The 24419-nt window shown below is 43.7% G+C and overlaps 7 protein-coding genes across 7 annotated transcripts; 1 reads left to right on the top strand and 6 right to left on the bottom strand.

The window, feature by feature from the left end:
• Positions 1-4974: 4974 nt before the first annotated feature.
• Positions 4975-5797, bottom strand: BDB00DRAFT_878847 (uncharacterized protein; the record flags this gene model as incomplete). Its single annotated transcript, XM_053127786.1, has 6 exons — positions 4975-5035; positions 5119-5197; positions 5298-5322; positions 5426-5551; positions 5620-5713; positions 5787-5797. 6 exons carry the CDS (start codon positions 5795-5797, stop codon positions 4975-4977), a joined length of 396 nt encoding a protein of 131 aa, XP_052973490.1.
• A 54-nt stretch (positions 5798-5851) lies between these two features.
• On the bottom strand, positions 5852-10481 carry BDB00DRAFT_792852 (glycosyltransferase family 20-domain-containing protein; the record flags this gene model as incomplete). The annotated part of the gene is made up of 8 exons (XM_053121163.1): positions 5852-5980; positions 7144-7633; positions 7724-8085; positions 8177-8359; positions 8471-9190; positions 9311-9363; positions 9580-9705; positions 9797-10481. 8 exons carry the CDS (start codon positions 10479-10481, stop codon positions 5852-5854), a joined length of 2748 nt encoding a protein of 915 aa, XP_052973489.1.
• An 803-nt stretch (positions 10482-11284) lies between these two features.
• Positions 11285-13527, bottom strand: BDB00DRAFT_855587 (uncharacterized protein). Its single transcript, XM_053125735.1, has 8 exons — positions 12907-13527; positions 12550-12718; positions 12294-12442; positions 12091-12224; positions 11839-11970; positions 11696-11775; positions 11506-11605; positions 11285-11434 (listed from the first exon to the last, which is right to left on the bottom strand). The coding sequence occupies exons 1-8, from the start codon at positions 13056-13058 to the stop codon at positions 11379-11381; spliced, it is 972 nt and encodes a 323-aa protein (XP_052973488.1). The 5' UTR covers positions 13059-13527; the 3' UTR covers positions 11285-11378.
• Positions 13528-13649: 122 nt separating this feature from the next.
• Positions 13650-15002, bottom strand: BDB00DRAFT_792850 (uncharacterized protein; the record flags this gene model as incomplete). The annotated part of the gene is made up of 2 exons (XM_053121162.1): positions 13650-13744; positions 13859-15002. The coding sequence occupies 2 exons, from the start codon at positions 15000-15002 to the stop codon at positions 13650-13652; spliced, it is 1239 nt and encodes a 412-aa protein (XP_052973487.1).
• Positions 15003-15232: 230 nt separating this feature from the next.
• On the bottom strand, positions 15233-16573 carry BDB00DRAFT_135186 (Snf7-domain-containing protein). Its single transcript, XM_053116200.1, has 6 exons — positions 16421-16573; positions 16228-16351; positions 16052-16094; positions 15810-15975; positions 15612-15723; positions 15233-15527 (listed from the first exon to the last, which is right to left on the bottom strand). The coding sequence occupies exons 1-6, from the start codon at positions 16484-16486 to the stop codon at positions 15346-15348; spliced, it is 693 nt and encodes a 230-aa protein (XP_052973486.1). The 5' UTR covers positions 16487-16573; the 3' UTR covers positions 15233-15345.
• Positions 16574-19293: 2720 nt separating this feature from the next.
• Positions 19294-22048, top strand: BDB00DRAFT_134806 (uncharacterized protein). The gene is made up of 8 exons (XM_053116199.1): positions 19294-19909; positions 20270-20385; positions 20520-20624; positions 20708-20842; positions 20966-21105; positions 21190-21309; positions 21383-21549; positions 21647-22048. Exons 1-8 carry the CDS (start codon positions 19444-19446, stop codon positions 21793-21795), a joined length of 1398 nt encoding a protein of 465 aa, XP_052973485.1. The 5' UTR covers positions 19294-19443; the 3' UTR covers positions 21796-22048.
• A 1529-nt stretch (positions 22049-23577) lies between these two features.
• Positions 23578-24255, bottom strand: BDB00DRAFT_855561 (uncharacterized protein; the record flags this gene model as incomplete). Its single annotated transcript, XM_053125734.1, has 2 exons — positions 24035-24255; positions 23578-23600 (listed from the first exon to the last, which is right to left on the bottom strand). A coding segment is annotated over exon 1 (174 nt), but the record flags the coding sequence as incomplete, so codon positions are not given.
• Positions 24256-24419: the final 164 nt, after the last annotated feature.

The following is a 24419-nucleotide window of genomic DNA, read 5'->3' as shown; positions in this document are numbered from 1 at the left end:
TTCCTCTTAACGCAAAAAAAAAGAGTATCGTTTTACTTCACCAAGGAAGCGAATGCTGTATCTTCGCCAAGCAAGTCGTTCCAGTACTTTATACGTGGCTTGAGATTTGATGTATACTGATTCGACTTGTTGTCCCAAACATTGAAGCATCGCGTCGCTCCTTTTGTTCCATGCATCAGGCGAGATTCCCACCAGTGTCCACAGGGCTGTCTGGTAAGTGGGGATCGCGTATAACCAGCGGCGACATACTTTCACACATTCGACACAGCCCGCTGTCCGATAAACGAGAAGATGTACTGAATGATTCGGGAGGCAAAATCGAGATCAAATCAGTCATATTACGTGTATGTGAAAGGGGACGCGCGAAAAGAAATTTGGCACGAGGCTTTTAATCGAACAAAGCCTGTATAACATAATCCGGACTCGTGAAATAATATGTCCGACAAAGGAAAAGCAAGTCGAACCAGGTAGCTCACCTGAATTTTATTTGGAAAAGGGGGACCCTGAAGATTGATCTATTGTAACCACCAGTAACTTCATTAAATCTATGCTATCATAGCGATACGCAGATACACATTAGAACAGGGCTCTTTCTAAAACCATCGACTTCTCGATACGAAGGAAAAGGCTTCAATCAATACTCGGGTTTATTGTTTGCGAGCCGCAAAAGTCATATATAAGTAACGAATCGCTTGGCCTGGAAAACACAGCATCCCTGTGTGTGTGGGTGCGTGCATGTTTTGGTAGAGCAAATATATCATATCTTCAACAGGTCCCCCTGATATCTTTGGTGAGCGATCATCACTTTCAAATAGGTAACGCATACCTTGAAAATATGTAACGAAGTAAAGTTAAATAAGAAAAGGAAGAGAGAAGTGAAGGTGTAAGGGGAGGGAAAGAGCTGTTACAAGAATCACGCTTTAAAGGCAGGCACATCGGAAAGATTAGTGCAAGCTTTTCGATCCAGGTGAAACCCAAAATGATAAGAAAATTGTGTTGTGATAAGCTACGTGCAGGAAGAGTGAGAGAGACGAACAGCTGAAAAAAAAAACATTCCAATTTTTTACAGATCTGACAATTATACAGGTCTGCTGGCGTATGCTCTGGCGTTGCCTCTTATAAAATAACCGACCATATCCTCGATAACAATTTTTTTCTTGACAATTGCTTTGGCAATTTAGGCGAACACAGAAAGTGAAAAAGAGTGCCAAAGCATTGTGATCGTGTTACTTTCGGCTACGATACAGAGCCACTGTCACTGTTCCCCGCTTTGTTTAGCACGGAGCTGTGAATGGATGGAGGGGGGAGTAATTAGCTTTTTGTTCGCGAAAAAAGAAAAAGGAACTTGTCGTGCACATAAAAAAAAGGCGAGGCAAAAGCGGTAAAACGTTTATAAGAAGAGTGCGAAAAAGAAAAATATATTTTTATTTTGTTTATCATTTTCTTATTTGTGTGTAATAAATAATAAAAAAAAGTTCGTTTTAATTATCCCAACATATACCGTTGGCATCACATGCACCCGAAGGTTCACGATCGGCTGCCGGAGTATATGACCACATTCCCACTGGTATATATTGCAAATTTTCTTTCAGGGCGGACCACTGAATCTGCCGATCATCAAAAGAATTATGACAATAGCCCAGCACAAGCAATGACCTGGTCATGGCACCAAACAGTGCCTTGTACTACAGACCAAAGCTGTACCAAAACGAACTGAAGAGAAGAGAAAAAAGAAAGGCGAAATTGCTCGCTTTATATAGACATTTTTCTCGTTCGGGACTTCAAATCCCCGTGAATTCTCATTGGCCCAGATAACGGGTTGCGTATCAACTTGTGGGTTGCCTACTATGGCATAACAAAAGATACAGCACCAAAGGAAATGAAAGGAGGAGTGGTACCTGATGGTCAAGTAGACAAGCGTGCTTCGGCGGTAGTGGTACGTGTCTCTCACCATGGGCTGCTGTACCTCCGATGCTGTCGCCGCTTGGTTGTGAGGGGGTCCGTGCACGGCACCGTGTCAAGCGAAAACAAAGACACGAATGTGAATGAGCATGTAGATTCACGGAAGAAATGCTTTTCTGTGAGCAATCAAATGGCAATACAGGAGTGATTGACAAGGTAAACAACTTAACAGATTCTACGGCATCAGTTGCTTAGTAAATATCAAGGACACGATCCTCCCAGCAGCCAGTTTCCATTTCACCCAACAAGATAAACAGTATAAAGCGTAGTCCACAGACTATTCTATTTGATTAGTATCTTTTGACTGCATGTGCGGTGTGCGGGAATAGATACAACACACTCTTGACTCCAACGCTGCAGTATATAAAATAAAGATCGTTATCTTTTACTGTGAAGCGTGCTTGTCTACTGTTGCTTTATAATTTCGCCATCCGCCAACAGTTCTCTGAACTACGCCGTGTAACCTCCCTCCATCCATTCCGAATTCATACTCTATCCAAGTGTGCTGCCGCAGATAAGCTGACCGCTCATGGTAAGTATACGCTGCCGCTAGTGAAACTGACTCACCCTTCACTGGCTTTCATTGCTGCTGATAAAGTTCTTTTTGAGCAGCGTTCAAAATCCATTGGGACGATCAGGAGAGTAACATTATAAGCAATGACTTCCTACTGTACATCTTTTGACCCTTTTGCGCGTAATTCGTTGCTCCGTTGATCACCTTGTTCACCCGCCATTCCTTTGTGCACTTTGAGTACCAAGTAAATTGGCCAAATCGTTGCGTAACAATGCGCTTTCACTCTACGGAGTTTTCGTTTCAAGGGAAAGCTGTTGGAACGTTCGAGGTTTGACACACGCATCACTTGTCACTATCCAAAGAAGAAAGATCTGTGTTGCGCTCTTCCTGAGCTCCTCGTTCCTAGACTACCTTTGCTTCCTGCTGACTCACGTCAGTACAGTACTTTACCTTGTCTATCCTCTTTCTCGCCGTGTTCCATGTCACCATTTCTTACGCTTTATCGGCTTTTGAACGCACAGCAGCAACAATACGAACAACAATACCATTACTCATTCCCGCAACCTCCTCTACTACGCCTGGTACCGGTATTAACACATCATCAGCAGCAGCTTCTGGAGCGTCTTTAGCGGCTGGTGCTCAAAATAATACAATACAATAGAAGGAACTGAACCGTTAACAGAAACGGAAGAGGTAAAAAAGAAGCTCCCCTTTTTGCACTAGTATTGGTTTTATGATGTGGAGAAATCTTTTGGCATAGACAGTATAGTAGTGTATGACTAAAGCAAGCCCGCGAATTCGTCATTGTCTCTTCTTAACATACTACTGATAGCTTGAAATCGCCATCAAACATCTCGGCGACCAGCGAGGGCGCATCGATACAATTCTCACAATTCTGTGCATCGATACGATTGTTGCAACTCTCGACAACCAGCGAGAGCACACCGATGGATTGTTTAGGGAACTTTAGGTAAGCATTTTTCATCAGAAGCGATCGCAATATACGTGAATGTCTAAATTATTGGCTGCTATTGGTGGAGGGGGGAAATGAGTGGCGATGAGTTGTTTTTTCAGCAGACAGGATCAATGATATGTAGAAGTAGTAATTGCACCTGTGAGCGTTGTTTGTGACCCCTGGACGTTGTTATATGCTGACAACACGTCGTCAACAATGGTAAAGTTGGTAGAGTGCGTACTTAAAAATAGCAAAAAAAAAATAAGTAAAAGTAACTATTGCAAAGTATTACAGTACTACGCTCTTTATTGAAACACTCGGTGCTATAAATCACACATTCCCCGGCTCAATGAGCTATTCCATTGTCTAAACTTACACTCCTTTCTGGCAGAGATCTTTCTAGAGTCAACTTGCATAACGTAGCAGTAGTTGTACAATGCCGAAAAAAGCAACAAGAGAATGGGATGGTCTTGACAGCCTTCACGGGTATGATAGGAGGATCAAACCTTTCATTTCCGCTTGCATGAATCGGACTACTGTATTTATTTGGGCAAGACGTGATGTCTACGACGACACTAGGACAAGAGAACTGCTGTCATGAAAGCACTTCAATACTATAAGATTTTCCGATTCTGTGTTGCTGCTCACAACTAGCTAATAAAGTAAGGCTATCCTGTGCATGATGCATTTAGAGAAAAAGGCAGGACAAGTTTCCTAGAACGCAATAATAGCAGGTGATCGGTCTTACTATGCTTTTTGATGAATAAGAACAACTTTTGATTCATCGTTTGCATAATTGTTGATGTGCTGCAATGTGTTGGGCTAAAATTATTGGACAGCAGTGTGTCTGTGATGACTCGCTAGCGTCACTGGCAAACTTGCCATTTAGATAAGCACATACATTTTATCATTGCCATGTATATCACCGCAGTCAGCCGACACCGTCATTTCAGAAGCATCCGCTTTTGCGATCCATGTAGCCACAAGTATATCACACCGCTTGAAAGATTGAGAAAATCAACACTGGCGAAGCGCGTACTTGTGAGTAAAAACGCGGAATTTGTGTATACAAGCCGGGATCTGCATATGTAATATAAGTTGTGTCAAGCACGCACCACTTACACGTGTCGATTTTATCCAGTGATTAAAAACACACAACCAAGCGTTCTTGATTGAGTATAAGCGTCTTTAAGGTTCGTTGAAATATATAGAATTTGGAATGTAGCTTGGGAGGGCGCGGATAATGTAGAGGCAGGCTTTGGTGATGGTGATGGTGATGATGGGGCCGGTGATGATACAGTTGAGGCGGCAGAAGCGGTAAGAGTGTCGTGGGGTGGGCAAGGGATTTCAGCACGCTCTTGTTGTGCAGATCTGAACTGTTGCTTTGCTTGATGTGACAAAAAAAGCAAGAATGATAGTGAGTATATTGTCTCGTTGAAGTGTCTGCTGAATATATGCGAGCAAAACAAAAGAAAGACATCTGCAGAAGCGATTAAACGTACCACCCACTCAAACTCATGTTGCAACATAATTAGAGAGCTTCTCATACTTTGACTTCTCTTTGAAACCAAGCTTCTGCACCATCCTCAAAGTAGTCGACCAGACTGGGTTGGGGCACCGAGGCAAAGCTCCTTGGCATCTTTGCTAAGCTCGGATTTCTTCTTCTTCGCCTCTTCTAACGACACACCTTCCCAAGGCAAACGTTCCGCGAAGCAGATACAGCATCTCATAACCGAGAGCTTCTACATCACTTCTTGCACTTTGTTCTATTAAAAAAAAACCAGGACGAGTATGTCAATACATAAATGGAAAGAATTATGATAACAAACGGGGATAAGAAATTGCTGCAGCAACAGTTAAGTTTACCTTCTCCGCGGTGTCTGCATTGACGCTTGAAAACAAAGGTGTGCCAATCATAGGCACACCTTCTCTCCAAGCAATGTGCTCTCCGCCAACCATAACTTTGTTCCAAACCCAAAATCGATCAGATATACCTGATCATCGGTGACTTCAGCACCCGTGACGATGTTATCTGGCTTAATATCGCAGTGGGTATAGCCCGCGATATTAAGCCATGGGTGTGGATAGACTGCAACCGTCGTAACTAAATATTCAAATGCCTATGCGTTAGTTGTCCGCTTTGTATATGTATTGTTCAAACAAACGGAAAAGAGGACTGATACTTTACAAATTGCATGGCGAGAATGCCTACTGTGGTTGGCTTGAATGCTCTGCCGCACATGTCAAACAGGCTTTGAATGGACGCTAGAGTTGGAAGATCGCTGTAAAGTAAGTATTTTTTCTTTCTTTTCCAGTCTTTGCTTCACTATGATAGATCTCAATTGTGACATATACTTACGGCCCATGAGCTCCATCAAACTAAAGCGTTCTATTTGCCTTCAGGACCAAAGTATATAGGCTCAGGCGCGTGGTACGCCTGGCTTGCAATAAGATCCTGGTAGCACTGATACTCGTAGCACAAGAGCAAGCTCTTTGCCTGAGCTTCCAGTTTGACAGCGACAAGCTTGGGACTTTTTCAGTGTCCACAGCTACAAATACAAAACGTAAGTATGGCCTTTTTCAATATAAAACATGATGATCTATGTCTCCATGAGTAGCTCACCGATGAAGACTTTGCCGTATGTTCCTGCTCTCCTAGCAGTCACGAGTGTGTAGCTTGCTCAGCAAAGCGGAAAAGGAACCTCGTGTCCGTGCTTGCGTGTTTGGAAGAAGCAAAAAAGATGTTAGCCGTAAGTGTGTGGTGACGCATCAAAAACAATGAAATGGTCTATGCACTCGCTGCAGTACTGAATTCTAGCAGCTCGGGTATCATACCTGGATCACATTACGTCTATAAGCACATTGTTCTCTTATTCAACATCATAATTCAATTGGTTGTATACCCACCACCACTTGTAAATGCAAGTGGCAGCCTTCTCTTTTTTTTTTTTCTTTGCCTCCGGGCAAGGGCAAAAGTAGAAGATCCTCGGTAGGAGTCAAAGCTTGGATGCTCAGTTTTTCCTCGATACCATAACCTTGCTTACAATCTGTGTAAGAAGGGAAAGTAGAATGACTGAACAGTTACGAAAGCGATCGGTTGCTTATCCTCCCTTTGCTAGCGGGCATTGGCGTCATGATCGCACATGAGAAAAACGTTTGTGTGATGGCTGATCAACCGGTGGTGGGACGTTCGGCGTGTCGCCAAGATTCAAAGGCTGTGCCATTCTAATAGTTCTTTTCACACCAGTTTTTCTGCTGTAGCTGGAAAAAGATGCTTGTGATTCGTTGCCAAACACCTGGCGTTCGTTTGGGTGGCAAGTTTATAAAATATTCTTGAGGAGTTAAGTAGAAGGAGAGAACACGCGTCTTTTTTTTTGTATGAATCGAACACGCGTCTTATTACTGCTGCTGCTACTGCTATTACTACAAATGGTAAAACAAAGCCATAAGCTTTGAGTCTCCAAAGTCATGCAGCTTTGCGGTTTTGCTGTGCGAAAAGCATCCATTGCCTCATGTGCATAATACAATAGCAGTAACTGGGATCAACAGTAGTAAAGATCATTTACTGGACAGCCTTTTTTCTTTGGTAACAGCAGACTGATAGTTTTTAAGGTTCTTTTATTTGAATATCGGAAAATTACTGCGACACCCGCTATCCTGAAACACTCGATAATAACTTTAACAACTCTACAACTTGATGGCTTGTTCTTACACGTCGATTTGCCATTGTCTTTTTGTTATCCGGACCTACGGTGATACAAAAGAGATCAGGATTCGGATGTTTCCAAGTGTCCGGTAGCGGAGGCGAGGTCAAGACAACCGAGGGTGAGCGAGTCTTGGTGTTTGCAGTGTTGATACCAGTGATCGTCGTCGTCGTCGTGGGTGGTAAACCAGACGAAGAAGAGGATGCTGAAGGCAATGGCGTCCATGGCGGTGAGCTCGTGACAGCACCGCTTGTGATGGTCACAGACAAGTGAGCGGCACTCAGGAAACGAAACATGTCCTCATCCGTCTTGTCGTCACCAGCACACACAACAAAGTCCACATCCGAGATATCGTTGAGAATCCGTTTGGCAACAACCCCCTTGTTGATATCCACAGGACGCACTTCCAGATTCTTTTTGCCCACCAAGATCTCTACCGGAAGCTTGGGCACAATGTTGTTTTCCAAATGGTTTTGGCATTCTTTGGCTTGGAACTCTCTAAAAAGAAAAAATCATTGCATGTAATTTTATTTAAGCTCCATGTGTCTGCATTGTTGCTGTGATCCAAAAAGTGTCTCTCTTGCTTACCCGTATTCAGCGTCAGCCAAACGATAGTGCCAAGTAATGGATGATTTCTTGTTCTCGATAAACGAGCCCTGCGTTCGTTCCGTATAGTAATTGAAGATCTTGGACACCTCTTCCTTCCAGCTCATATCGACTTGCTCCACAATGTTTTCCCAGGTATCGCCCTTCTTGATAAAGCATCCATGCTCTGCACTCAAGCCCAAGTTCTTGACATGTCCGAGCCAGTTATCCAGCGTTTCTTGGTCACGCCCGGAGATCACCCATACTTGATTCTTTGGATCGTTGCATATCTTTTGTAATGCTTCGAGCATATCGGGAGATGGTTTGGCGTCCGAAGGCACAGAGACGATCGGGGTTAATGTGCCCTATATAATTATTTTTTTTTTTTACGATTGGGTTCAGATCACCCCCACCCCCCACCTTTAGCTCATAATCCATACTTTTGACACGACTTACATCATAGTCGAACATCAACAAGCGCTTCTGTGCCCTGTTGTAAGCGCTCACAGTTTCAAGGAGATCAAGCTCTTGAGCCGACTGTGGCTGCAACGATTGTTGCTCCTTTGTGCTCACAAGCTGTGTGACAAACGAATGAGACCAGGAGGCAGCGGTATGGCTTGTGACATGCTTGTACAATTGCTGCAAAGAAAGACATCATGATGAGCCCGCCATAGTACATGACTTTTTTTTGTGGTTCGATGAAACACAAAGGCAAAAGAGGGTGTTGCCCTGTGGGGAGAAAAAACTCACCTCGTGGCGTGTCTGTTTTTCTTCAGGTGACATGACCAATGCGTCATTGATCGCCCTGGCTACACCCGCATAGTCCCACGGGTTCACCAAGAGTGCAGCACTCAAGGAGCCAGCAGTTCCAGTGAACTCGGACAATATCAACGGGCCCTGAGACGTTTCGTGCTGGCAAATAATGTATTCAAACGATGTGGTATTCATGCCGTCGCGCACACTGGTGATCAGACCCACATCAGCGACGGACAACAAGGCATAATACTCGTCGCGATCGATATCCTGATGGAAATAATGGATGGGTGTGAACTCGAGCGAGCCGTAGATGCCATTGATGTGACTGACTGTTTCTGAGATTTTGCCTTCCAATTTGGCATGGTCACCGTGGGTGGGTGTGGTCACCTGGATCAACACGACCTTGTTGCGCCATGCGGGATAGTCGTGGAGGAACTTTTCAAACGCATGGAGTTTTTGCAAGATGCCCTTGGTTGCGTCTAGCTTGTCGCGTCCAATGATGATCCGTCGGTCTTGATACATTTCACGGATGCTTTGGATTTTTGGCTGGACGTGCGGTTGCTTGCAGAACGTGTAGACACGGTCAACGTCAATGCCGATGGGGAACGTGCCTGCCGATACGATTTGGCCATTCAAGTTGACGCCCGTCAAGGTCGATTCGCAGCCAAGCACTCGGGTCGATGACGAGATAAAGTGGCGGGTATAAGCGAATGTCTGTATTCGTTTGTTTCCATATAAATGAGCTTGTTTTTTTTGTTTTTTTTTTCTTCGACGCGATAGGAGACGCGGGGGGAAATGGGAGGAGGGCAGTACTATGATAACACACGGAATTACCTGGAACCCAATCAGATTGGCGCCGAGGATGCCCTGCAGAATTTCATTTCGGGCTGTTTTTGTGTCGTTGTTGGTTGGTTGGTTGGTTGGTTTGTGGTGGAAAGACAAATAAGGTTTGAGTATAAAAAATAATAGAAAAAAAGGCGGCTGCTTATGCCGTTCCCCCCCTGTCACACACGCATTTACGCACCCACGCACACGCCCCCGCTTAGTCTGTCCCCATTGGAAACAGCAGTCTCTTCGGACCCATTGCAAACTCTATACTTTACTTGTCAAGCACCGAAAAATTTCTGAGCTCGGAAACGTTGCATGAAAAAAGACACCGATCGTAGCATCCGGGATGGCCTTGCGCACCATTTCAGGCACGAGCAGCAAGTGATAATCATGGATCCAGACTAACACACAAAAAAGCCCCCACATTAGGGCTGCGTATATGTATATATATATATATATATGGCACACATATATTCTCTGTCTCAGACTTACTGATATCGCCGGGACGATATTGATCAATGATGGTCTGTGCAAATTGTTGATTCACAGCTTTATAATCGGCCCAGTTCCGCTTCTCGGCACGTCCATCTGTGGCTGTTGACCACACGACATAGTGAAGCAATGGCCACAAGACCTCCTTGCAGTAACCTTCGTAGTGTCCACGTGACGTACTATCGAGAAATATCGGCACAATCTTGCCCGTGTCCCACAACAATTGTTTGAGCGCCAGTCTGTCGACTGCCGAGACCTCTGTGGTCTTTTTCATCCGACTCACGTCCTTGATCGGTCCAGTCCAGCCAATGTGGATCGTTTCCCAGTCTTTGCTCAGGCTTTGTAAGCCACTATACAAGGCAGAATGGCCCCGGCGCTGTACGACTGTCCAATCGTCGGTGTGGAATTTGGCACGCAACGTGTGCTGTCGATGATGTTTTCGAGACACTTTACTGATCGGTGCACCGGCTTCTTCGGATGTGATGGCTGCTGCCATCGCGGCAGAAGGGGCCGGTGGTGGTGGGGAGGTTGTTGTTGTTGTTGCTTCGGCTGCATGTCTTTTGCGCACAATGTTGTATGGGATTTGGTGCGTCACGTTGATGATGCGGCCAGGGATTTCTGGTTGCAAGCCAGAGAACGGCAGGTACGAGGCTACCTTTTCCGGGGTCAAATCGTCGTTCACCATGGGTAGTAGTGTGTCTGTGTGTGTGTGTGTCTTGGTTAGGGAAAAAGAGAGAAAGAAAAGGAGGAAAGAGAAAACAAGGTCTCGTGTGGCAGAAAAAAGAAGAAGAGAGAAGGGGAGAGAAGACAGCTCGTCTTATTTTTCACGGACGGGTGGTTCAAGGGTGTGGCTGTTATATATACTTTTACAGATTCAGAAATCGACGTTGGGGGAGACTCGAAGATCCCGCACCACGCTATTTGGTGCAAGCAATCGAGACAGGCACACTACAAAGAAGGGCATGACCCTCCAAAATGCTCCTATTCTTCCCCTTGTGGTACCTTCTCTACCGATGCGTGTGCGATAAAGGAAAAGATAATATCAACAAAACGGTCTCATGCTCGGGGAAAGAATAAAGAAAAGACCACACAACACAAAAGTAGCAGTAGCAGCAGTAGTAATGAGAGGACGCGGTTCTTCCTGTCGACACACACACACATGCAACACAAGCACCACCGTTATGTAATTCCATTTGCTGAATGACCAGTAGCACAAGAAAATGGGCAGCACTCGTTCTGCTTTGGGTGAGTCCCTCTTGCCTTTTTCCCACCCAATCGCTCTTATACACTCCCTCTCTTTGGCCACAGCACGGTTCTCGATCACGCATACCCTAGAGCTGTGGACCCTGATTGCCGCAGTGGTCATACCGCACCCTCAGCACCATGTACCCTTAAGAAAGTGCGTTGCATGTGTGTATGGAAATACTTTATATATATATATATTTTAAAGCGATTTGCATGCGTGGGTGTATATATATATATATATATGTGTGTGTGTGTGTGTGTGTGTGTGTGTGTGTTGTGAGTGAGTGAGTGAGTGAGTGTGCGTGTGTACAGATTTTATGGCTTCTTGCATTAATGATTACTTGCGGCAGGTTTCGTAGTTAGCAACGAACCATTCCACAGATTCCTTGACGGCTGTTTTTTTTTTTGGGTAATAAAAAGTCAGCCATTTTCCCGAAGATTCTCGTGCTTTTTCTTTTTCTTACCTTGGTCAAAGGGAGTGAACTCAAAGTCGGGCAAGTACTTCATCAACTTATCGTTGCTGGCGGTCTTTTTGTACTGACCATCAGCACGCGCGGTGTCAAACTAGTTGGGGGGGAGGATACCAAAAACAAACAAGGTTTCAATAACTTTCTTATTCCCAATTCTTTTTTTTGAGAGAGACAAAAAACTTACCGAGTAGTCACCCTGGAAGTCCATGGCCTTGACGATAGCATCAGCGACATCCTTGATGGAAACCTCATCCTTCTCACCGACTACATGGGGGGACATTTTGAGTGAAAGATTTCAAAAATAGAAACCCACTTTTTCTTTCTTACCAGACAAGATGATAGGGTCGATTTCCTGGTATTCTCTCAAGGTCCAGATGAAGAGCTTGGCCAAATCGCGGGAGTAGATGAATTGGCGGAGGGGCTTGCCAGTACCACCCACAACGAAGGGAGTGCCGTTCTCTAACAAATACATCACACTATGAGCTTAAACATCGAGCTCTCATGGATATAAGCGCTATCCGATATCACTCGCCAAGACCACCCCCCCCCACAGTCCCATCCCAGTGTTGATTAGCTTACTCTGGGCCAAGTAGCACTTGTGGGTCAAACCAGGAAGCACGTGCGAATCCTCAAGCGAGTAGTTGTCATGAGGACCGTACACGTTGGTAGGAATGACAGAGGTGAAGTGACAGCCGTACTGTTCGTTGTAGGCACTGTGAGAAAAGACAAGATTATTTAATATCATCACTCTTGCATAGTGCCACCCCAGTTCTTCTTTTTACCGGTTCTGGACGTCGATCATACGCTTGGCATAAGCGTAACCAAAGTTAGACTCGTGGGGAGGACCGTCGTGGACCATGGTTTCATCAATGGGATACGTGGTCTTATCAGGGAAAATGCAGGTCGACAAGCACGACACGAGCTTCTTGACCTATACCAAGAATAGGGGTGCATATATATATATATATATAAACACACGCAAGTAGAGACACGCCACCGTTTTTTAAGGCTACCCATACACAAAAATGCAAAACTTACGCCATACTGCTTCGAGAGCTCGAGTACATTGTCGTTCATGAGCATGTTTTCACGCAAAAAGTCGAGCTTGTACTTCATGTTCTTGAACAAACCACCCACCATGGCAGCAAGATGAATGACATGCGTGGGCTTGTACTTTTCGAAAATAGCTTTGGTGTCTTCGAATTTTCTATTAGGTTTTTTTTTTAAAAAAGAAAAAAAGACGTGGAATGGATTAATAAGCCATGGCCATATTCAGGTCATCATCATCATCATCATCATCATTCCATCATTGCCAATCTGTTTCCCTGCCTGTCTATCCCCACACCACACCCCTTCCGAGATGGAACTCTAAGGAAAATGAGGAATAACTGGTACCTGAGATCACCATCTTTGGAAGTCAAAAAGATCCACTTTTCACCCGAAAGTTTGCCGAATTGCTCGGTCTTGTCGTTCTCAATAACCCATTCAATGGCTTTGCCAACAAGACCGGAGCCACCAGTAACAAGGATAACGCTTTCGCCAGACATGGTATATATATTGGGAGAAAGAAGAAGAAGAAAGAAACGGGGGGATTCTCGACTAGCCTTGGTTTTTTTTTTTTTTTTGCGGCGATCGAATTAAATAATGGGGGATCGACACGTCGAAAGCTTTACCATTTTAAGGTTGGTTTTTCAGTATGCTGTTACCAGACCGTTCCAGTGCAACCCGTATGTTGCTATGATGCCACGTTGCTATGATGTTTTGGGAAGGAAAAAGATGTGTTTTTTAAAAAGCACTCGGGAGACGCTGATAAATATATTCTGCACACTACATACACGATGATGTATACAGTGGGCAAATTAAGGTCAACATATCCAGAGTTCCATGGGCCTTCAGATTGGGATCTACTATTACTACAAGTAATTTGTTGAATGGTGGTTGATTTCCTTTTTTATATGCGTCGGGGCCTTTGCTCAGACTAAGCAGCCTTTATAGAGTTGATTGCTGTAGAGAAGATAGAGTGCTCTCTCTCTCTCTCTCTATATATATATATATACCTAGTAATATTTATTACCACTTTGTGATTTAACAAAAGTAGATTGGGGGTGTTAAAATTACATGATACAATTTGCAGAAAATTAATCAACACGACTGCTAGTAGCTGAAACAACCGGATCATCGTTGGCAATACTCAACTCTCGCCACATCACGTCTTTCCAAGGATTATCCGTCTCTATGTAAATTATTTGAAAGAAAATGCCGGTAGGAGTGTCAGGATCATATTATGATGTGTTCCATGTTCTTGCTTGACAGTGGTGTATTATATACACGTTTCTGTTTTTCTTACCTGGATTATACGGCACGAGTCGCTTCCGGCCTGGATCCCCATTTGCTTCTTCGCTTGTAGAGCCAAGGTCATGCAGTGATCGCTTTTTCGCTGCAATCCATGTAGAATATATTTTCTGTACACTCACACCAAGTGATGTATGAGGTTTCCGCTGTTGTTGTTCTTGTTGTTTTTCGTATCCCATCGTCGGTTGTGAATCGTCTCCATCATCATGTTCTTCAATAGCATCAAGACTCATTTGCTTATACAATGGGTGATCAGTTTGCGTTCGTTGCTGCGATGACCTTTCTTCCTGTTGTTTCTTTTCATGTGATTGTTCTTGGCGTATGCTCCAGTGGCCGTCTTTCAACTGGAACTTTTGACTAAGAACAAGGGCATGTAATACTGAAGCGCGGTCATACGATACGGGTGTTTCTTCCTGTTGCTGCTGTTCTTCTTGCTCGTGCACGTGCTGATCTCCTGGTGTTCCTGGGGTAGCCGGAGTGGCGGGAGTGGCAGGCGTCACCGGTGTTGTGGCAGACGATGGTGTGGACGTGGTAGATGATACTGCCGGTGCTGGTGCTGCTGCTGCCGTGTTGCTATTATTATGCTGCTTCACATAATCAACGATGGAGGTCGTATCCAACAGCGGATGATCCTTGAACGCTTCCGTAATAAGAGTCTCCAATCTGCCGTCCAACGTCGTCACGGGAGCGGATCGATCCGGCAAGATAAACACGAAACGGTTATTGTCGCCAATTTCGAGCAAAGAACCCGTGGTCAGGACAACCGACCCACCGCTGCGAGGCCTTTTCCACACGTGGTTCACCTTGACGCCATTCTTGCCGTACACTCGCAATTCCCACCGTTTCTTGTGTGCGTGGAACCGAATGTCTGCATGGCGTCGAGACACGTCGCGTTTGTGGGATCCAAAATCAACGTCTACGCGATGCTGTCGCGCGTTGCGTGGAGGTGGTGCGCCGGGGCCTGGACTGCGGCCCAAGACGAGACAGTCCGTCGTAATGTAACATTCCCAATGGGAGCCGACAAGTTTGGGATATAATCGTGTGGATTCGGGAGGAACGTCGGGTGTGTGGACTTTGACATCTTGGTCGGTTGAACCGGTCAACAGCAGTAACTCTGACTGACTGAACTGTAAAGGCATCAGGTTTTTAGGGGGAGGGGAAATAACGAAAAGTACACAAAAAAAAAAGAAAGTGAAGATGGGGTTTTTTTTTATCCATGTGTATGAAAGCTTTCTTATTACCGAGTGATTGTCCATTGTGCCTTTTTTGCTTCCTTTGGAATAAAAAAAATAAAACTTTTTACGTTATCAAAGCCATTTACAGAGAGTCACTTGCTTAAGCAAAGGCTACAAAAGAAAAAAGGATGGCGTGGGTTAAGGATGTATGTGTGGCGGTGGCAATGGTAAGGAGGGAGGAGGGGGGAGGGGATACAATGAAATGATGCGCAAAAGTTTGGGTGGGGGGTGAATATATATGTAGAGACTAGGCCTTCATAGGGGTCTGTGCTGCTATCGGCAAGCCAAACTCGTCCAGCTGGACATCGTTCTTTTGCTGCTTCGGATCTGCTTCCGATGCCTTTGGTAAGTCTTCTGCCACGTCTTCCTGCAAGTACGAGGGTACGTCTTCTTCTTCAAAGTTCAGCTCATCACCCAGTGCATCCAATTCTGTTTAACAAAGGAAAAAAAGCGTATCACCCTATTAGCAAGTTTACCAAAGCCAGAATAGCCAGGGCAATCAATCAACACTACCTGCTTCCAAATCATCCTCGTCTACATCATCAGGCAGGTTATAGGATCGGCCCAGTGACTCTTGCACTTCATTTGCCTGCTCTATTAGATCCTCCATCTCGTCTTGCAATTGCTATTATATACGAAAAGAAAGAACACAGCGACGTGGTATATGTAAGCACTTGGATGACGCTAGAACAAAAGATGAAAAAACTTTACATCAATCTTATCCAGGTTCACATTCTTGTATTGTTTCTTCATCTCCTTGTTAGCAGTTTGCATGGCATCCACCGTCGCCATCACGTTACGCAAATTCTCAGTTGTCATTTGTGCTTGTTCCATGTTGAACGACTGTTGTTGAAGATTATCTTGTTGTGCTTCGTATCTAGCAATTAGCAGATTCATGATTTCTACAAAGTAAATACCATTCTTTTCAAGAACTTTAAAGAGCAAATACATACAGCTTTCGTTGCTTCAACACACGTAGTGCTTTTTGCTGCACCGCTTTCTGGAAAAATAGCCAAACACATGTGCATCCGTTATTATAGGTTCCTTCGAGGAGTTGTATATCAAACACCTCTTTCTCTCTCTCTCTCTCTCTCTCTCTCTCTCGACCACCCTTTTGTCCCTTTTGTACCCAAAGCTTGACACTGTACCTTGGCCGGTCCTTCACGCATTTTCTTCATTTGATCGCGATATCGTGTAAGTTCGGCATCCAGCTTGCGAATCTTGACTTCAACGGCATCCGACCGAACGTCCGTCTTTTACATATCCAGATTAGGACTTTAGGTTTTTAAGAATGCAGTACCATGGTTGATATATATATTTACCGAAGATATTGCGTCATTCAGTGTTGGTTTAGGTGTGCGTTTATTTGTACCAAAAAGCCTGTTCATTGTGATTGATATGAATTGTGGAATGCCAAGCAAAAAAAAAGAGAGAGAGAGAGAGAACGGTACGTCGGGCTTGATGGGTAATGAAAGGTCAAGAGCCAATCAGCTTCATTGTCAGCGGACTGCAGCTGTCCGTTATGCATAGGCCGCCAAGAAGGAAAAAAAAAATGAAACCAGTCCCAATGCTTTTCATCTTTCACTGTAGATATCACCCGAGAAGTTCACGTTTGAATTTCACTCTCGCCATCATCGTACTTATCCAACTCCATTGTTGTTGGCTTTTTAAGATAACGGAGGTGTCGACTGCATAAATATGTAGGGCATATCAGACCAGAGCCTTTCGTTGGTCGGTTCTGTCGGTTCTTGCAAAATCGAAATGATCTGGGTTAGGTATGTTGTATAGCTACTACCCAGACAAGGAACTTTTAACTCCTCCACCGCTGACAAAACGAAACAGCCAATGATGAACACAAACGAGAGACAATTACATACAAGCGATAATAGCCTATGGTGCCAAAAAAGGGAAATGAAAGAAATACTTTTCTTGTGCTTGAATCCTTACTAATGTATCAAGATCGATGTACAGAAGATACTACAAGTGATTCAAGTTACACGTACTTTATGCAAGAAAGAATGATTTTCAATTTGATAAAGTGAATGCATTAGCATACTACCCAAAAACTACTGTAATGTGCTTCGCCACTTGACGTGTACAAAAAAGAAATCTCAAATGTGATGCGATATCCTATGTAGTAGTTAATTTATTAAGCCCGGTAGATTAAAAATAAAGGTATCACTTCTATCTTTATTTCTTTCTACCTTGTATTCACTAGTATGATAGCCTGTCTATTTCTCTGCTCAACTGATACATAGCCCCTTGCGTTCTTCAAACTATCTTTTTATGACACTGGATGAAGAGCGCGTTTACTTGGGTTGGCGGCACCAGTAACATTGGAAGCAAAAGTGTACAGATTCTGCCGGACTTCCGTCACCATATACACTCGTCGGCTCGAAAAGTCGAATTGAACAACAACCCCAAATATGACGCTTGTACAAAGGTATTACGAGGACCTGGCTGAGCATGCGTTTTTATTCTTGCTCGTTTAACAACCTTGCCATCATGCCATGGCTGAAATCATGGGTTGCCAGAACCGCGTGTATGCGGCTGTAGTAAAACCAGTTATCGACGTTTCCTCATTTTTTGGTTCATGCAAATCCATCCACGTATAAACCTTGACGAACTGCTCATTGGTCAGCATTCATCCGTTGAGAGTTTTATGTCGAATCATCATCCTACAAAGACAAGCAACTGCATACACAGGGGACGATGGCTGGATCACTAAACAGGATTGTCGTCAAGATTGGATTTCTCCTACGGAGATGTCAGTGCCTTTGGCAGCTACTGCTTTCTGAGTGATCCGATCGAAAAAGCATGGTAAAACCAACGAGTAACTTTTTGTACTGCTATTACTCGCTGCCCAACTAGTATATAGGCTTAAGCTTTGATGACTATCACTTATTGATCGTCTTTACACATCTCTCTCAGATTTCAACAAAGGACGCCGACAGACTAACTACTGTGATGGTACGCCGCATTCGCAACGGATGCAAACCGGTATGACCATAACCCCTGCTTGTTATCCATCCCCATCATCTGTTCCTTTATACTTTTATTGTACCTTCAAATAACTCCCTCACGCACCTTCCCCTCTCTTTTGCTGTCATCCGCGTGCAACCAGGACTTGACTTTTTTCCTTTTTAATCTATACTTAAGCTAACAGAAACCTAACGAGTGTATCGATGCTGCAGTTGCTGACATCGACGCTATGTAGTTTCTGTTGTCAAGTGGTCTTCTTCACTACTAGCATTCTAACATATGTACTATAAATAGCTCTGTTATCTCTTTAGCTGCACAGAGTGTCTGGTGTGTATTACAGCGTTGCTCGTGCTGCTCCTTCTCCGTCTATGATTGACGCAATTTGTCATTAAACAAATCGGCGACAACAACAATAACAAGGAGTGATAAGGCCCAGTAGAACTCAACAAAAATGATGTGCCTCAATATACGCCGACATCCAGGGAAAGGACGCACTCGTCAACCAAAGTTGAAAAATTAGTATATATGCCATGTAGGAAAATAGGTCACAAGACATCACAGTGCTCTTGCGATAATTTGAATATTCGCAAAAGTTGGTCGACTTGTCGAACCATCGATTTGATTTGCAGTAAGGACTCCACAAGTACAGTTGTATACGTACCATGTCTGCTATGTGAATTATCAGTTGTTAGAATTTAACATATACAACCATGCTCAGGGGGCTGTATACATTAGACTCAATGTGTTCTAGATGGTTGTCGTCAACGGCATGCAAAAACCGGAATAAAACGAATGGTAGAACGAGAGCCTGGCGACTAATTATACGATGCATGTGCGACTACAGCCCAAGTAGCATATAGCTTGGTTCCGAATAGCCCAAACACGAGTCGGACCTTTTTACTTTTTATCATCATGATGCGGCTTATTTCCCAGTACTTTATTTATTTTTTCACTTCCCTCTCTCTCTCTCTCTCTCTTTTTCTTTATTCTCAACCTCAACGCGCGCGCTCAAACGGAAAAGGTTCTTTTTCAAGTCAGAACAAGCAAAGCAAGAGAACATAAGAAAAAGGAATACACAGCGATTCTTAAGCTTGAGAAGTGAAGAGAGAATCAACCAGCAAGCCATATACATACACACACATATACACATACACATACACCTTAACACATTCACTTGACACAAGAAAAAAAAAAAAAGAGGCAGCATCCGTTTTTTTTTTCTTTTCTTATTTCGTTTCAAGACCACTCTCTATTCCTCTATTTCTCAGCAAGAGCTTTTACGCCTACACATTTATTACGTGTTATCGTTCAGTCAACGTCGTCGTCGAAGAAGGAAAAAAAAACAGTATTAAATTCATAAGTCATGGATCCCCGAAAGACTCGTTTTTCACCTTATGAAGTTCGCGGTGGTCCTGGCGGAGGAGCAAGAGGAGGATTCCGTGGGGGAAATCAAGCACCTCATCAACAGCAACAGCAGCAACAACGTGACGATTTTTATGGTCGTGCCAATGGTGGCGGTGGTGGTGGCCCTGGCGGTGAACCAAGAAGAAATATGTTTAACAACGACAGAGGAATGAGTGGTGGTGGTGGAGGTGGTGGCGCCATGATGAGAGCTAAAGGTTCACGATTCCAACCACAGCAGCCTCAGCAGCACCAGCAATATCAACAGCAAAGACCTTCATCAGAGTATAACGACTTTATGAACACGTCCAATCTAAGCCGATCGTCATTCAATTCTCCAAGTCCAAGTAGTTATCAAACAGCACCTCCTCGTAGAACAGGTCAAAGTCGTTGGGAGCCCAAAAAAGAAAGTTGGGACGAGGATCGTGGTAAGAGAGCTTTTTCTTTCCCCCCCCTCTTCTATTTTGAGCTTCTTCAATCTCTTTTTTCCTTCTTCCTCTTTCCTATCTCTCGCCTGTTTCTTTTGAATTTTTACCGCCCTTATATATCTACCCCGATTCTTGACACATAACACACGGGAGCAGGAAGAAGAGGACTTATGAAACGTGTGAAAGCGAGAGAGAATGGAAACAAAAAGCTGGCGAGAGAGAGAGAGAGAGAGAGTGCGAGCGAGACAGGACATTGATGGATAACGTTTGAATATTTTTTACACCATACTCCACACATCTACATTACACGCCCCCGCCCTCCACCATACACACTCTATACACATTCATGCATCCATATAGTTTCTTTGAACAATGATGATGATTCGAGAAGATCTGTTGAAAGGCTTCCTTCCCACATAGAGCAACGTGTAGCACGAGAAAAACCTTGCCGAACATTATTTGTGAGAAATATTCAGGTAAATTCTAATATCTTTGTCGTTTTTGAGAGTCAAGAGTTCTTTGTAGGATCGTTTCCAGAGACGAACGAAAAAAAAAGAGCTAAAAGAAACAACTGCTTTGAATTATTACATCAACATACACACGTTTCTAGTACAATCTCAAGGCACATGAAATTAAGGAAATGTATGAGAAATTCGGAGAAGTCAAGGAAGTTTTCAATCTGATCGAAAGCCGAGGCATGGTGTTTGTCACCTTTGTAAGTTATTTGTCCATTGCTCATATGATATCATACGATCTGCATCCTCATTATTGGATGATATCATCGATTACTGTGTCTAGCACGACATAAGAGCGGCAGAGAGAGCAAAGGAAGCTACTCAAGGCATGTTTCTGGCAAATCGGAGAATCGATGTTCACTATTCATTGCCTAAAGAAGAGGAAGAGAATGCAAAATGTGATCGTAGCAAGAACCAGGTTAGTTGTGGAGAGAGAAAGGGGTTGAGAAGGAGACTGTGAGAGCTTGGAGAGTGAGATAGTAGAGAAAGATACGAGCTGTCTTATCTGATCCGCAAATACTGCTTGTTCTTTCATGCACAGGGTACTTTACTTTTTACATTGAAGAACACTGAAGCCTGGTTACAAGATGATCAATTGTACGACTATTTTGCCCAGTTTGGTGAAGTCAAAATTATTCGAACACCCCATTTCAGACATCACACTGAAAACAATGAGAGAAGGTACACCAAGCGGGGGAATATTAATAAGAGTTAGTCGTTATTGATGCGTGTGCGGATATACTGACCTGCCACATTTTCCCATAGACAACGATTCGTAGAGTTTTTTGATTCTCGGGCTTGCGTTGACGCGTTTGACAATTGTCATGGAAAGGAATACAAGGGCGGCCGCTGGGATGTATCGTTCTTCTGGGATCATACCAACAGGTAGGCTTTTCGCAACCGACGTGGTTTTCTCGGCTGAATGCAAACAAACAATAACTAACGCTTAAATGTATAGAGAGAGAAGTGAGGCGTTTGCTGCAAAGAAAGAAAGACCTGCTGATGTTAAACCGGCTGGTCGAAGCGATCGTCGTGACAACGATCGTCGTCCTCGTGGTGGAAGAGACTTCTCTCGGTCGCGACGTCACAATGACGATGACCGTCGTGGCAGTCATGATGACAGTGGTAAGAAAGTCTAGCGAATTGACTCTGGAGGTATATACACTACACGGAACCAAATAGGTCTTAACGACTTGATCCTATCTCTTTTGATTTGCAATAGGTCGAGGCGCCCGTTTCGGTCGTGGTAACAACCGGTCTATTTCACCTCGTGGCGTGAACCGCCGTTATGACCCTGAGATACCAAGCTACACTTCAAACGAAGACAATCAGCGACTTGAACAAGCACAAAAAGCACAGCAGGTAAAATAGTTTATAAGGATATAATGGTATGATAGCATGTGCTGGACTTTTTTCCTAAAATTGGCTAACACTATATGTACAGCAACTGTTGAATATATTCGCAAAGAAAGATGAGCCCAACGAAGGAACCGGGGCAATGGCTCAGCCTTCGACTTTTCTACCTGTACAGCAACAACCGCAGTCTTATCCAACTTATACTCCTCCAGCTGCCGGTGTGCCAATACCACCAGCAACACAACAACAACAAGCAGCACCTCCCGCTAATGATCAAACCGCTCAGTTGCAGCAAGTGTTAGGCTTTTTGGTAAATAACTCTACAAGGAAAAACTTTTATTGAAATTTGATCGAAATGACTTAACGTACGTATGTGTGTGTAATTGTTCTAGACTCAAATGGCAGCACAACAACAACAGCAGCAGCAGCAGCAGCAACAACAACAACCACAACCACAACAGCACTATCAACAGCCAGTACCACCTCCAACGCAGCAAGTGCAACCTATCCCGCCTGCGGCCATGTCGTCACAACCACCACCACCACCACTTCCATCTACCGCTGGTGTTGACCCTCAGCAACAACCACTACAACAGGCAGCAATCACAGACCCTGCTGCTGCATTAAGCCAGTTAGCGCAAATCTTGCAGAGCCAACAACAGCACCAGCACCAGCAACAACAACCACCTTATCCACCGTCTTCGGGTGGATGGAATCCTGACCATGCGCCACAGTAATACTGATAAACTGATGAAACAAGACGTGATGTGTTGTTATATATGTGTAAAAATGATATCTTTTTTTTTTTTCAAAAAATAAAACCTTGATGATAAACATGGCATAGAAACGAACAGTGGTACTTAAAAGTATATATGTTGTGCTCAGCCGAACCACTCCTGTGATTGGGGTATGTTTGCTTTGTAACTTAACGTTATAATAATCCAGTTATTCAGGACCGCTTGTTTCAAGTACGGTGAAATTACACCATCATCATGACGTAGTAGTCGGTTATGGGCTTGCTCATTTATATTTCGGAAGCTAACAGTTTATTATAATCTTCGACAACTCCCCTGACTTGGACTATCTTAGACCTTTCGGCATGCGTGCAGTATACGCACAGGCCAACGGTTTATCACACTCAACGTTAAAACTATCCATTTTAAGGAGAACAGAAATTGGCAAAGTGCGTTCGAAGCGATTCCATTCTTTTCTAACCATGACTACCTACCCATTGCAGCTGTCACTCTCAAAAATCATTTTCCAAGACCGTCTCATGGATTTACGTTTTGGCCACCCAAAAGGCTATGTAAGCCCCCCTAAATGTTACAGCCAACCTTGCCTTCATATAAGCTTATTTTTACGTTGCCACACTGCATGAACAATGGTTGAATCACATCTCTTTCTTTCTATTAAAGTAAAAGGGTGTTTCTTTTGTTTGCACGTCTTTTCTTCATATAGTGTGTGGCACCGAAGATATAGACTGGGATCGAGTGGATTAGTTAATGATACAATGGGGACACACATGTTAGAATGTAGGTATAGTTTTTTTTTCAACTTACTCGATTACATACACTGCTCGATTGACATGATATACATCAGAGAACTGTGGCTGATTCTCGGAGTGTACCATCAGTCCGTCAAGAAGTGCGACGCTCTACTTCTATCGCTCATGTATTCCGAAATTTCTATTTGACGTTGTATCATTTGCTCTTTAAGAAAGAAAGCTCTAAGCCAGCTGGATGTACCTGCTACTGTATACATGGAGCTCCTAATCCAACTAAATGCTATTCATACCGCTTCAAATTGTATTAGCAAAAGTAGAACTGTCTTTCTTGTTTTTTTTTAAAAAAAAAAGTTTCAGGAATGCAAAGAATGGTGGGATCACCCTAGCCTACGAATAAGTACAAAATATATATAAAAAATACACAGAAGATGATATGCAAAGCGAGGTTGATGTGTATGGTGTTATGTAGTGCAGGGATTTAAAAAATGCAAATATGATGATGATTTATAGGGAATGCTAATGGAGGAGTATAATCTATTTTTTTGTTTATCATGTTTTTTTTCTTTTTTTTTTTTACTTGATGTGTGTGAATGTGATAATAATGCAATAGCTTCTTTCTCAGTGGCGGTGGCGTCGTACTTCGTAGGAGATGGTAGGTTGCGGGAACGGCTACATCAAAACAAAGCACCAAAAATGAGTTAGAGCAGAACAACTAACAAAAGCACGTGAAAAAGAAAAAAGGAAACTTGCCTCTTCTTCCCCAATTCGGGGGCCACTCGTGTAAAATATCTTCGGTCGGTAGGATTCATCTTCTTGCATAACTGTTGAGTTGCGGAATTTTTCAATCAACGCAACCTTGCCTTGAATATTGGCGTATGATATTGAACAGCGCTTGTCGGAGTTAAAGCGGTTCCTGTTTGTCATTGATGTTGTTGCCAATATGTCATTGAGAAATTGAGTACATTAATTTTGGAAGGTGCAAAAGGAGAGAGAGAGAGAGAGAGAGAACAAGCGATGCGATAATACATACCAGCGCTTTCCGACTCTTTCTTTGGCAAATGTAATAACCGAGCTATATATAGTATATGTACTCATATGTAATTAGTGGGACACTCCACTTGACAATGGGAGCAAC

This window comes from Zychaea mexicana (genome assembly GCF_025766255.1).
Source record: "Zychaea mexicana strain RSA 1403 chromosome Unknown BDB00scaffold_149, whole genome shotgun sequence".
NCBI lineage: Eukaryota > Fungi > Mucoromycota > Mucoromycetes > Mucorales > Lichtheimiaceae > Zychaea > Zychaea mexicana.
This window is presented reverse-complemented; position numbering and strand designations above follow the sequence as displayed.

Bases quoted from the DNA above. Each gene is read 5' to 3' on its own strand.
- BDB00DRAFT_855587 (XM_053125735.1), bottom strand. From the start codon at position 13,058: ATGTCTGGCGAAAGCGTTATCCTTGTTACTGGTGGCTCCGGTCTTGTT. The intron at 12,443-12,549 runs GTAAGTTTTGCA...TTCTTGGTATAG, and splicing joins AGCTCTCGAAGCAGTATGGC to GTCAAGAAGCTCGTGTCGTG. The intron at 11,606-11,695 runs GTAAGTTTTTTG...CCCCCCAACTAG, and splicing joins ACTTCCAGGGTGACTACTCG to TTTGACACCGCGCGTGCTGA.
- BDB00DRAFT_135186 (XM_053116200.1), bottom strand. From the start codon at position 16,486: ATGAACAGGCTTTTTGGTACAAATAAACGCACACCTAAACCAACACTG. The intron at 16,095-16,227 runs GTACAAAAGGGA...TTTTCCAGAAAG, and splicing joins GGTACAGTGTCAAGCTTTGG to CGGTGCAGCAAAAAGCACTA. The intron at 15,976-16,051 runs GTATGTATTTGC...GCTAATTGCTAG, and splicing joins GTGTTGAAGCAACGAAAGCT to ATACGAAGCACAACAAGATA.
- BDB00DRAFT_134806 (XM_053116199.1), top strand. From the start codon at position 19,444: ATGGATCCCCGAAAGACTCGTTTTTCACCTTATGAAGTTCGCGGTGGT. The intron at 20,843-20,965 runs GTTAGTTGTGGA...TTTCATGCACAG, and splicing joins GTGATCGTAGCAAGAACCAG to GGTACTTTACTTTTTACATT. The intron at 21,550-21,646 runs GTAAGAAAGTCT...GATTTGCAATAG, and splicing joins TGGCAGTCATGATGACAGTG to GTCGAGGCGCCCGTTTCGGT.